Below are 12,854 nucleotides of genomic sequence, written 5' to 3' on the forward strand. Positions count from 1 at the left end.
TTCTTACTAGTCATGGAAGTCTCACAGAATAAGTCTGACATATATTTTACTAGATTGAATTCTATTAATGCCCGTGCATGTTCATTTAATCTTTGATTATCTAATCCTTGATTATTCAAATCTTTGTTTTAAACAGACACATTCAGTACAAACATTTCAACAACAGTCAACTCTCTGATCCTGGCACCCAGAGTGGAGCGCAATTGTAAATCTGTGGAGTCTCATGTATCTCAGTAACTAAAGCTTTGAATAAATTGTAAGAATTTTGGTTTCATTTGGGTTATATACTGTATGTATATCAATATAAATTTGAAGAAATAAATGAGTGTAAGGTTCTATTTCTCTTCACTTGGATCAATAAAGCCTGAATACCATAAACAGAAGGTCTGATATTTACTGTAAAGGCACACCCTTACATGCACACTGATCTTGCTATAGGTGTTGAAATGGGGATCAACACAGATTTTTTCCTCAGTATATACTGCATAGACCAAGTGACCGACCGACTGATCGATCGATGGATAAATAGATGTATTGGTTAAATGGGAGAAGTGGGAAACAATCAAAGACAGAAAGACCTACTGCTTTTTATTGTCCTGTTTAAGATAAGATTAAGAGGCAACTGAGTTATCTTTTATGCAGACATATGAACATAAAGAAAAGTCACATTCATCAAACCAAAAGAAAAGAACAAATGCTTCCTTTTGAAAAAGAGATGTTTCATAAACGAGCACGTCATGTAACTCACAGAGAAGACACATCGGCCCAGAATTTCATTTCTATCCAACTTTAAAATACAATTAAGTGTTATGTCTCTTAGTAACCCACTACTTTTCATTCACAGCTGTTTAGCTCTTCATGCTGTTCAGTTTTTGTATTTTTTCCTGAAATATCGTCTTACGTTAAACAGATTATCATCTGGGCTCAGATATAGGTGGAGTACAAAGAGTGCAATAATCAGTGGTGAAGTTGCATTTGGACAATATACTCTTAATTTATGCCCCAAATGTACTTTCTTTCATAGCGGCCCCTCCAGCAAAGGGTAACACCCTTTGTTATGAACTGTGACATGAGCTACTCTTGCATATTTAGGGCCTAGTATTTCCACAGTCACGTAACTTCTGAGGCTCGGCTTCAGAGAGTAAGAATCATTATGAATTTAAGAATAGCCACCAACAAGAGCTGATTTTGAAATCAACACTGGCCCACAGAACATAGGCTGAGACGACATCATAATTAAAAAATGTGAGTGAACTATCTCTTATTCCTTAGCATTGGCACTGATCAATACCAGTTTGGCATTTTGATTTTTGTCGTAAAAAAACATTTCTCAGCACTGGTTACTTGACATAATATCTTGGTTTTTAACCAGCGTCAGGGATTATGTTAATGTCTCAGTTGTTTGTTACCGTCTGTTATGTTGAAATCTTCAGAGTAGGACATCATTTCTGTCTTTTTTTTAAACAAGGATCCAGCACTGTATAACTTAACAATGACAAACAACTGTTATGAGAGGATAGGAAAACCTGTTATGATCACTTTAAAAAGTCCAATTTACAAAGAAAAGTGTAATAAATGAATGTAGAACAATGTATGAATGTTAACTGTGTGTAATGCACAAACAGTCATTAAATAACAGATTTTAAAGTGACAAATAACTAATGATTTACTGAAATGATCGATCAAATGATTATACTCCTTTATGGAACTGTTGACTGACAGGAAACAGGGCTGGGAAAACAAGGCACCACATTTTGAATACAATAGTTTATATCAATCTTAATACCCAGTCAACGTGTTTCTGCTGCTCAAATCCATAATTAAGAGAAAATAAGTCTGTAGGACAAAATGTGAAAGCATAAATGGACACTTCTCAGAGTACATTACAATGTGTAACAATGAGGAACAGTATGCCCTTTCCTTCTGTGGTGCTGTCTCTTGTAAAATTATTCCTTTGACATATACACACATTTATTTGGCAACACATTTTCAGTAGGATAGAGAGAGGGGGAAACAAATCATTAAATAAATAAGCCTGTGATTATTTCCAACTTCATAAAGTACAAGAAAATGCAGCACTATAGGAACTGTATTGCATTTGTAAACAAGTCTGCATACTGAAAGCTTTAAGCTGTAAAAGCAGAAAGGATTTTATTGATCATTGATAAGACATGAGGGACACAACTATATACACGGATATATATTCCCAACATCCCCACCTTCTACAATGTAACAGAGTTTAAAAGAAATAAACACCTTTTAAAAAAAAAAAAAATAATCCTGGGTCCAAACTTTGACTTTTTTTTTTAACCCCATGATCCAGGGTCACTGTCCATGAAAAGGTCCACAGTTTCCACTCAACCAGTCACACACCAGTATATAGTGACAGGAAGTAAATATACAAAAGGAATATGGGATATATGAGTAGGGGTTTCTTTGTCTTGAATTCATCTCCGACGAGCAGCGAAGCAGCGCTGTAAGCAGCCCAGAACACCCCGAACAGCTGAAAGATCAGAGGAGACCACAGTTTCATTATCTTTATCCATCAACATGTCTCATTGAGAAGCATCATATAACAGATTATTTAAGGAAGCAAGAAGAAGGGTATGGATTTCTATCAAAATAACATTGTTAGGATTTTCCGCTAATATTTTGTTTTACATGAGTTTCATTTTGCTGTGTTTTAAATCATGTCGACAATGTTTCCACTGCTCCTATATCACATAACAAGATGAAGGATTTAAGTCATTGGGTGGCTGCATCCTTAATAATCAGAAAATGGAGCAGAGTTTAGAGGTAGTGGCTCAGGTGGTAGAGTCGGTTGTCTCTCAACCGGAAGGTTAGGGGTTCGATCCCCAGCTCCTGCAGCAACATGTCTGCTGTGTACTTGGACAAGACATCTAACACTGAATTTCCTCTGCTGCTTCATCAGTGGCGTATGAATGAATTGGAAATTTTGAATTTGATATACTTCATTTTCCTGAGGAAACTTCTGGTTTAAACTCTGTTATTTAGAGACATGCTTCTCACACACACATGCACAAACAAGACCCATGCATTATTGGAGAGATGTCAGAGTGGGGCTGCTACACACCCTACACCCTCGATGCAAGCAGGTAGACAAGCCCAAGAACGTAAAGTAGAGAGGGTGTAGGGGTATTTTATGAAAGACCTGTAATCTATCCATTTAACAACATGTCTGTTTATTAGTGAATGGTCTTTGACTTACTTTGATTAGTGTTGACACCACCTCGAACCCCCCGATTACTAAGAGCAATGGGGCTATAACGATGAGAGGAAGTAGGGAATATCCAATTACACCAAGAACCTGTCCAAAAGAAACCTGCACAAAAGAACAACAACAGATCCCCTCAGAACATGTTTATATTTGATTTTACAAGGACACGTTAAAGTCATGTCTGACGGTATTCTGACTTTCTGCAAAAGTGTCCGAAGCGCTTACCTCACCACCAAGAACACGGGCCAGCAGGAAGATCGTTAGTGATCCAAATATCCAGATGGTGATGATCCAAGACACAACCTGCGAAATAAAAACAGTTTCGAAAGGGTGAGAGGTTAACATGATATTCTTTTTAAATGTGGGGCGGCTTTGGCTCAGTTGGTAGAGTCCCCAGCTGAGCAACATGTCCGATGTGTCCTTGGGCAAGACACTTAACCCTGCAATGTTCCCGCTGCTACTGTGGCGGTGTATGAATGGATTAGTGTTGTACTTACTCTATGATGTACGTCGCTTTTGATAAAAGCGTCTGCTAAGTGAATTGTAACTATTGTAACATTGAATACCGTGCCATCCACAAAAACAAACCATGTCGGTTAAAAAACACTTCATTCTTAATTTATTTATGTTTAACTGGAGTGTGTTAGTAGGCATGATAAGCTTCTCCTGAATTCAATAATACGTTTAGACGGATGAACAGTAACAAGAGCCACCTAAGAGCTTTCTCCCCTTATCATGTAAACAAACATAACATCAGTTGTTTCCAGTATCACAGATTCTGCAGCCAAAGCACTATTTGTCTTCGGGGTTTCTATGTAACTGCATTGAGCAAATTGAGAAAATTCTTCTTGATTTAAACAGCGGTGCCTCAGACTGAGCCCATTGTGTTATAGTTAAAAAATTGAGAAAAGCTATTTATCTTACTGAAATAACTGCAAGGTGGAAAGGAATACACACTCAGTATTCTTATAAACATTGAGACCTGCAATGACCATTCGATGGAAGCCTAATGTGGAAGCCAGAAAGTAGTAGAAGGCTACTTGCTAGCCTAAGGCCGACTTTCCTTAGTTTTGGTGCATAACTACAGAGAGGTCTAATGATGTTGTTTGTCAATATTGCTGTGTTCAGTTACATGTCTGGAGTTTCTACAGCACACATAGGGTCAATATTCAACATAGAAGTACAAATCAGGCTGTATGTCATCATAATGTCATATAAAAAAAAGTGTTCTGCTCCTAAGTTGCTTTCAGAAGGACAGAAGGTTCTCTGCTGGAAACAGAAAGCTCCCTCCAGGTGGGCAGTGAATATCTCCCTCAAGCAAAGGTGTTTGAGTATCTCAGGGTCTTGTTCAGGAGTGAGGGTAAAATGGATCATGTGATTGACAGACTGGTTGGTGCAGCATCAGCACTGTAGCAGACCATGCTGATTAAGAGGGAGTTGAGCCAGAAGGCAAAACTCTCTATTTAAGAGTCGATCTACGTCCCAACCCTTACCTTTTCTCATAAGCTTTGGGTAGTGAACGAAAGAATTAGATCATATTTACAAGTGGATGAAATGAGTTTCCTTCAAAGGGTGGCTGGACTCCGCTTAGGGTTAGAGAGACAAGCTCAGACATCTGGAGGTGAGCTTGGTGTAGAGCCGCTACTCAGGCACCTGGTTAGGACGCCTCCCTTTGGAGATTTTCAGGGCACGTCCAACTGGGAGGAGACCCCAGGGTAGACCTAGAGCTTGCTGGAGGGATTATATATCCCCTTTGGGACCGCCATCAAACCATCATACACACCCCTGAGCATTCATCAAAGCACCACATTACATTCAATTATGTTACACATTAATGTCGTCAAATCTACTCGTGTCATAACAATGAGGCATCCATATTATAATGTTGTGTACGCACAGTAACAGCCTGTTATTTTTCCATCCGTCCAAACAGCTGCAGCTGCATGCATCTGTTGTACTTTTAACCTAAATTACTTTTTTGAGTCCTTTGTATTTGTATCATAATAAATATAGCTTTTTATTTGTAAAATATGCTAGCTGCTGCAAGTGGACCAGTCAATGTTTGTGATACGTTATCTCCTGCTCATCAATCAATCAATCAATCAATTTTTATTTGTATAGTGTCAACTCATAACAAGTGTTATCTCGAGACACTTTACAAGAAGCAGGTAAAATACCTTACTCTTTGTCTGTTAACATTACAAAAGAGCAGGTAAAAGACCTTACTCATTGTTATGTTACAAAAAGCAGGTAAAAGACCTTACTTATTGTTATGTTACAAAAGAGCAGGTAAAAGACCTTACTTATTGTTATGTTACAAAGATCCGGCCTATCCATCATGAGCACTTTAGCAAAGCAGCAAAAGTTACAGTGGTAAGAAAAAACTGCCTTATTAAAAGGCAGAAATCTTCGGATCCCCGGCTCATGACGAAACAGTCTTCACAGGACTAGACTGCACCGGGCTTGGAAAGGGATAGGGGGAGAGATGGGATAAGATGCAGGAAGAGGGATAGAGAGCAAGGGGGTGCACCCACTTTTTTTGTGTACACACTCATGGAATCCCTGGGTTTACTTAATGAGCTGATTATCAGCATAGTGTGACTGCTCACATGATGTTATCCTTTGTATGTTGAACTAGGTTTGTAGCGCAGGACTCAAAACAATACGCTTTTTGCTTTTTTAAAGTGGGGGGGGGGGTGCCTTGAGTAGGGAACCAGGGGGAGAAAGTGGGGAAAGACGTGCCAGAAAGGAGCCACAGTTCGAACTTGAACCCGCGTGCCCGCTTTGAGTACTATAGCCTCTGTAAATGGGGGCGTGACCTCACTGCTCGGCCATCTGATTTAAAGTGTTCACACATATATTGACAAACCCCATTGTCCATGTTAGAATCTATGTAAGACACGACAGAAAGGATTGTGCTGCATTTTAACTGGAGTACGACAGAGAGGCAAACAGGTTAAACCGGTCATCAAAGTGACGTGCCAGCTTCCACACTGCTCTAGATTTAAGCACGATGAAAAAAAACATGACAGAAAATCGATCACAATAAAAGCCACTTCAGTCTGTCCCACCATAGATATCAAGCAAGCCTTAAATGTCAATATGCTGGCTGATTGCAGTGCATGTTAGGGCGTGGTCACACTGGCCATCTGTACCGTGCTGTACTCAAGCACGATTGCCCCCCCCCCCCCCTGCACCATTCCCACGCTGGCCGGCACGCTGCACAAGACTATCCGTGCTTAAAAGCACGATTACCTCTTGTACATAACGTCAGTTTACAAACAGGCGGAGAGAGAGAGAGAGAGAGAGAACGAGAGAGAGATAAAAAGAGACGCGCAGTCGAGTCCGCGGCCGCACATCAGAGAAAAACACAGAGAGTATGACAGCTACTTTACTGACTTTGCAGCTTATTTTTAAGCCATTTTAATCAGACACAGCAATAAATAAATTAAAAAATAAAATAGACGTGCGGCCGAGTCCACAGGCAAGTCCATTGTCAATGACAATGCAACTTTGATGTTTACTTTACACTTGATAGGGAGGGAAACTGCTGCATAGGGGGCAAAGTCTGGCTCATATTTATAACCTTTTCCTAACTAAACCCTTACTAAACTTTCCCTTTGAAGTCTTATTGTGCAGAGAAATCAGTGTTTGCTGGTTAACTTATTTGTCTGGCTAACAGCTGGTGGTGTTGAGAGCTCACAATCAGAAGGTACTTTGATTTAGGTTTGAATTTCGAGCTGGCCAATGATAACCAATAAGCTTGCAGTGCGATTACAAATTTTGCTTACTTAGTTTACATATATATTTTTTCATGTAGACATGTAGAAAGTGATGCCAGCCTTCCTTGGTCTTCATTGTAAAGCGATTAGCTGCCTTAAAGCCATAACATGTACTGCTGTCTAGAAGTGGAGGTTGTAGACAATACCCCGGTTAGATGAGGAAAGATGACATCTGATCCTATGAGTTAAGAAATAATGTCACAGATAGTGTTCTAAAGCTGTGTCCAGGGTCTGAAATTAACTTTTTGACTCACCGGCCAAGGTGGCAGGTAGATGAAAAAATTCACCGGCCAAACATATTTTTTTACCGTCCAAAACAACAAATTTGTTTTTTGTGTCCTATATACATCTGTTACGGTAAATTTAATTGAGAAGGCATTGTGTTCTGTTTAATCAATAACAAATTTAAGTCACAGATTTGATCATGTCATCAGATCAGGAAATTGAGAAATTGTAAAAAAAATATATTTGCTGGCCTTTATTTTTTTCGTAATGTATTATTTGTAGGCAGTGTGTCCAACAACCATTTTCTTCCTATGCAAACCAAACAGTCCTTAAAAATGAACCATTGTGGCTGGTTTTGATGTAGGCTATCATGAGTATACAAATGTAAAGGATGCTGCAAATATATTATATATATATATATATATATTTGTAATTACTTCTTATATTTTATTTTATTTAAGTTCTTGCTATTTTTCTTTATTTCCTTTGTTAACTGTTTTTGCACCAATACACAAAGAATAATTCCTTGTATGTGTAAATGTACTTGGCAATAAAAACGATTGTGATTCTGAACAGTGGAAATTCAAGAAAGGCCTCACTGAGTTCTTAAAAGTTGAGGTTATGGGAAGCCCCAGCCTCCTGGCATTGTGCAGTGGAGAGGGCTTAAAGACAAACCCTTAAGCAGTGTGGGAAACATGCCTGAATTCATGAAGGCTGATAATATTAGGGTGATGTTTTACTGTGTTTCTGCTTACCCTGAACTGGCCGTAGATGGAGATCATTGAGAAGAGCAGCACCACGGCTAGAGGGCCCCAGAAGTCCGGGTTGTCTCTGACCACTTGGCGGTTATAACCCAGCGATGGCATTGGCATCAACACACATCGGATCTTGTAATAGATGTCCTTCAGGTCGATGTCCAGCTCCTCCCTGCTCACACAGACAAGACAACATAAGTCTTAATCAGCCTTCTCTTCATATTGTACTTTAACAACAGTGACACATCACTTGCACAATTTTCTGCCTTTGTGATTCTACAGATTGGGTTTTCCTTAATGCCATATAAAGTAAAATCCCTCAAAAATCAAAAGAAAAAAATGTCACATTCAGCTTGGTGCCAAATCTAGACTGTATTAAGAATGGACAGTGTTATATCTCGCCTCAAGAGAAGCCAAAAACTTGTCTCTGGTATTAGTATAGATCGTAAACCCTGGCTCCCTCATGTTAACAGATTGGACATGGGGGGGTGGGGGGACGACGACGACGACGACGACTATAAAATGAAAATAAACATCAACTCTATTTTCCTCACACCTGGTTTTGTCATGATAGTTATTATTACGCAGATTTGGGTTCAAGTCATCGTGTTTTTGAGAAGTTTCTTTCACTGTAAGAGAAATAAATGCTATGATTGGCAGCTCTGTTGATGCATTAGGTTCCTGTGACGCTGTGTGCACCAGATTGGCAGAGTACAACAACGACAGCAAGAGGAAATGTTACAAACACTAACACAAGAGTCATTGGATTTTCCATAACTATGGGTGTCTGCTTCAAACCGACACAAGAATGTGTTTTCCTGGGGACTGTACTGTCCCACTCCCAAGGGATCTTTGATGGGGATTTTTTTAGTAAATGAAAGCTGTGCAAGAAGCCTCATAACACATACGGCAGCTCTTCCAGTCAATCTCTACGTCTTAGACTCTGGTGGCACATTATGTCAGCGCCCGTCTGGGGGTACTTTGACTTCATTTTTGACTAAAAGACTTGTGAAAAGGAGTCTCTGTCCTCACTGGGCTTGCAGATTTTACCAATTGTTTTACCCTTTTTTAACTTAATAATACAGTTTTAGAAATGTTATGGACAGGTTCAGCTTCATTATCATTAGTGTTAGTGTACAGTAGTAAAGCTGAAACAAGAATATTAAAGTTAATTTTATTTTGTTGACAATTGATCACTTTCAAAATAAACAATATTACAAGTCAGCATTTATTTAAAGATGTTTTTTCCGCTCATTATTATTTTATACCATTTTAACACTTTATGGTTTATTTTGGGGTTTTTATGCTTTTATTTTTAGAGACAGGACAGTGGTTAGCGTCAGAAATGGGGGGGGAGAGACGTTTGGGAAAAGGAATGCTGAAGGAGCCACAGGCCAGATTTCAACCCTGGATGGCCCTCTTGGAGGACCACAGCCTCTGTACATGAGGCGCGCATGCTAAATGCTAGCCTACCGCCGCCGCTTGACACTTTTTCCGTCACAAAGTGCTACATCTGAAACAACCATCAGCAGCCTCCACACTGTGGGGGTAACACAGAGGAGACTTTTCTGCTCCAGAGTCAAGATGTATTCTGGCTAAACCCTCAATTAGTATCTTAAGATGTTGAAAATAAAACCTCAGGATTTTGGGTTAATCCTTGAGGACCACTAACATTCATTTTTAAAATTTAAATACAGAAAGCACTGTTAATCTGCCTCAACTATGATGGCACAACCAACTTCTCCAGTAAGCACGTCCTTAGTAGAGTTAGACTTTTTGTCATCCTCGGCTTGATCACTTTTAGACTTCTTGCCTTGTCCTAACCTCTATCACAATTTATCAAAAGAAATGTCCTAAATATTCCTAAATGTTTGAATTAAGTTGATGAAGTGTTACAAAAAGGATTTAAGTAGTATCATGCAACACTGTGTCTGCTCGTAATCAATGGGTGTTGCAGTCATTTTCATGTATTTCTTGGTTTAAAAATCTGGATGTTCTCCAGAACTGCTTTTAGATATGCACTCCTGAAAATATGAAGACAATTTCAGTACTACTGATCTTTAGATTCTTCTGTCCTGGTTGTTCACATATGCACCAAAGAGCTGGAGACTATCCTTTTCAGACAGAAGAGGTGGCGGGGGTCTCTTGAGGCTAGACATGACAAAAAAAGAAGTGGCAGACAAAGCAACAGAGTCTCCTAAACGATGCTATAATGTGAATATTTGCCTTAGTCGCGGTCTTCTGCATGGAGTCTATGCACCGTGCACCAGTCAGTCTTCTGCATGTGTGGAAGCCCTACAGTAGGTTGCCTCAATCTGCAGCAGCTGAACTGGTTGTAATGGCTGCAGCTTGGGGTCAAACATGCCTGATCAGAGTGGTTCTGTAAAGGTTCTTTGTTTTTGTTAATGAATGTTCAGATTGCCGTTTTAAGGTCCCAAAGAAATTACAGAATAGATCCTTTTAGAAACACTTACCTACTGGAATAGGAATAACCATACAACTGTGTAATACAAATTAACATACTACTGGGTTGGACTTGAAGTAACCATTTAAAACACCAAATGAACCCAAGAGCACGGACAAACAAACATGTGGCTTTGTGGAGGAAATTTTAAGGCAGTTTCTGGTTTTAAAAGTTGTTTACCTAAAAAAAAGATGTTTTTTTTTCTGTAGAGAAACTCGTCTGACACGTCAAATAACAATCAAAAACTTTACTGGACATACTTGATCAGGCACATTTACCCCCAGTGAGACTACAATTCAGTTATTACACTCCTTTCAACTGTTTCCAGCTGAAGTTATCTAAAAGAGCAGTCAAAAATGATGTGTACCAATTTGAGATTATTTAGAGTCCAACCAAACCAGTTTAAAAATATCACAATCTCCTTTAAAGATTAACAGCTCACATGCATGTCTGTAGATGGGAGTGGACCATAACTATGTCTTGGAGATGCACTCTGTTGGGGTGCATCAAATTAATTTAGCTGGTATTGGTTGCACCAAGGCTTGTCCTTTTACTGCGTACACTTTTGCTTGCAGCTTCTATTGGAGAAATATAATGATGTGATGAAAAAATGACAAAGGTTGAAAAACTGAGAAAAAAAACAATAACAACCATATACTCACAGAAGAGGTTTGCTTTCTTCACTGTTATCCTCCTCCACCTCCAGCAGCCAGCCGTAGCCTCGCTGCCTCAGGAAGGTGGTGGCATAAGGATCTTTGACATTCTCACTGCCCATGTTTAGTTTAATGTCCGGGGCACTGATGGTGCCACTGAGCTCTGTGGAGGAAATGTTTGCTTTTGAGTACAGTGTTGGGTCACAGACTGATGTGGCACAGGTTATACTTACGTTAACAGTATGTGTTACAAAATAAGACAAGCGACAATAAATCGTCGTTTTGACACACTGCATCAAAACCTGCTGGAAAACCATTCTGCTCAAGTTTTACTATGTTAGCCCTTTTCATTCAGGGGAAATAATGAAATACTTATAAAAAGTAAGCACAAGAACACGTCATTGGCTCATAATGAGTTACTTAGAGGTGCTCTTTGGACAAGTATGCTGGTAGACATAAAAAACAGAGGGGAGAAACTTTGGCAACCTCTATTTTAAAAACAAACTTGCCTTTATTTTCACAGTATGTGAAACCCAAAACACACTCACAAGACTTCATCAGATAGCCCGGAGAATGTGGTTTAGGGTCAAACAAGGCCAAGCCATGAAAGATCAGGCATTGTAAATAATAAAATATATTATATAGTATTACATTAATATTAAAGCAACTATTATTGAAATGTTCTTGAGATATTCATAACCATCTCATTACAATTGTGACATCAATGTACATGATGAAACTAACCAGCAGCTGAAATCTATACTGTTTACAGTAGGATGTAGGCTACATCGGAAGATAACTTAAGTTACAACTGTGTTTCGTCAGAGCTAAATGACTAAAACAATATATACACAAGACTTGTTTTAATAGCTACGTAACTTAAACGGTAAGTTGAAGGGGGGAAAAACTTAAGAGAATGTTTTGGCTGCTTTTCTAGGCGACACGTATCGTTACTGTTTACTGTTAGCTAGAGATAGAAGATAGCATGCATATAACAATGAAAATATACTATTATAAAAGGCCCACACTCAAGCCACGTTCAAGATCAATAAGTAATTTACCGTGGTGATAGCGGTACTTTAAGGCAGATTTAATATGGCACGTCAACGGGTATTAAGGCCTGCTAGCTGTAGCTTTGTAGCCTGTGTTAGCACTAGCTTACCTTCAGCCTCTGTCGAAGAGACGAACGTGAAATCCCCGTTAGTGGGAGGAAACTGCATGGTTGGTTGTATTTTAATGCAATTCCCGTGGAGTACAGACAGATGACATTTAAAAAAGTGTTCAGAGATGTGTCGGAAAGCGTTAATATCGCTGTCATAGATCACAGCTCATCCGCAAAGTTGCATCTTGTTTTCGTTCCGTCTGACACTTCTGCAGCTAAAGCAGGAAGTGCAGGGGAAGCTGGGAAATGAGACACGTATAATGATGCGTTCAAGTGAAGTCATAAACCCTGGAAAATACACTTGCTCCCAAGACAAGTCCGCTCAACAGAGATGTGACTTATTCTTTGAACACGTTAATTGTTTTGTCCACAAATTACTTACGACTTCTGAAAGTTAAACCACCCTTTTTAAATTTCCATTAATGAATTAACAAACTAAATATAACTAAAAAAAGCTTTAGAAATAAACACCAATTCACAGATTTTGATTCCAGATGAGACCTCTGATTGTTCTTTTGTGTTTTCCTTTCTATTTAATTTGGTATGTTTTGTCATGTTTTGTTATTTTTTTCTTT

At 39.0% G+C, this 12,854-nt stretch overlaps 1 protein-coding gene across 1 annotated transcript; it reads right to left on the reverse strand.

Moving 5' to 3' along the window:
* Window positions 1-1,548: 1,548 nt before the first annotated feature.
* yipf4 (Yip1 domain family, member 4) lies at window positions 1,549-12,511 on the reverse strand. Its single transcript, XM_061040826.1, has 6 exons — window positions 12,280-12,511; window positions 11,127-11,280; window positions 8,001-8,172; window positions 3,464-3,541; window positions 3,230-3,343; window positions 1,549-2,503 (listed from the first exon to the last, which is right to left on the reverse strand). Exons 1-6 carry the CDS (start codon window positions 12,335-12,337, stop codon window positions 2,366-2,368), a joined length of 714 nt encoding a protein of 237 aa, XP_060896809.1. The 5' UTR covers window positions 12,338-12,511; the 3' UTR covers window positions 1,549-2,365.
* Between the last annotated feature and the right edge of the window lie 343 nt (window positions 12,512-12,854).

This window comes from Labrus mixtus, chromosome 6 (assembly GCF_963584025.1).
Source record: "Labrus mixtus chromosome 6, fLabMix1.1, whole genome shotgun sequence".
In the NCBI taxonomy this organism is placed as follows: domain Eukaryota; kingdom Metazoa; phylum Chordata; class Actinopteri; order Labriformes; family Labridae; genus Labrus; species Labrus mixtus.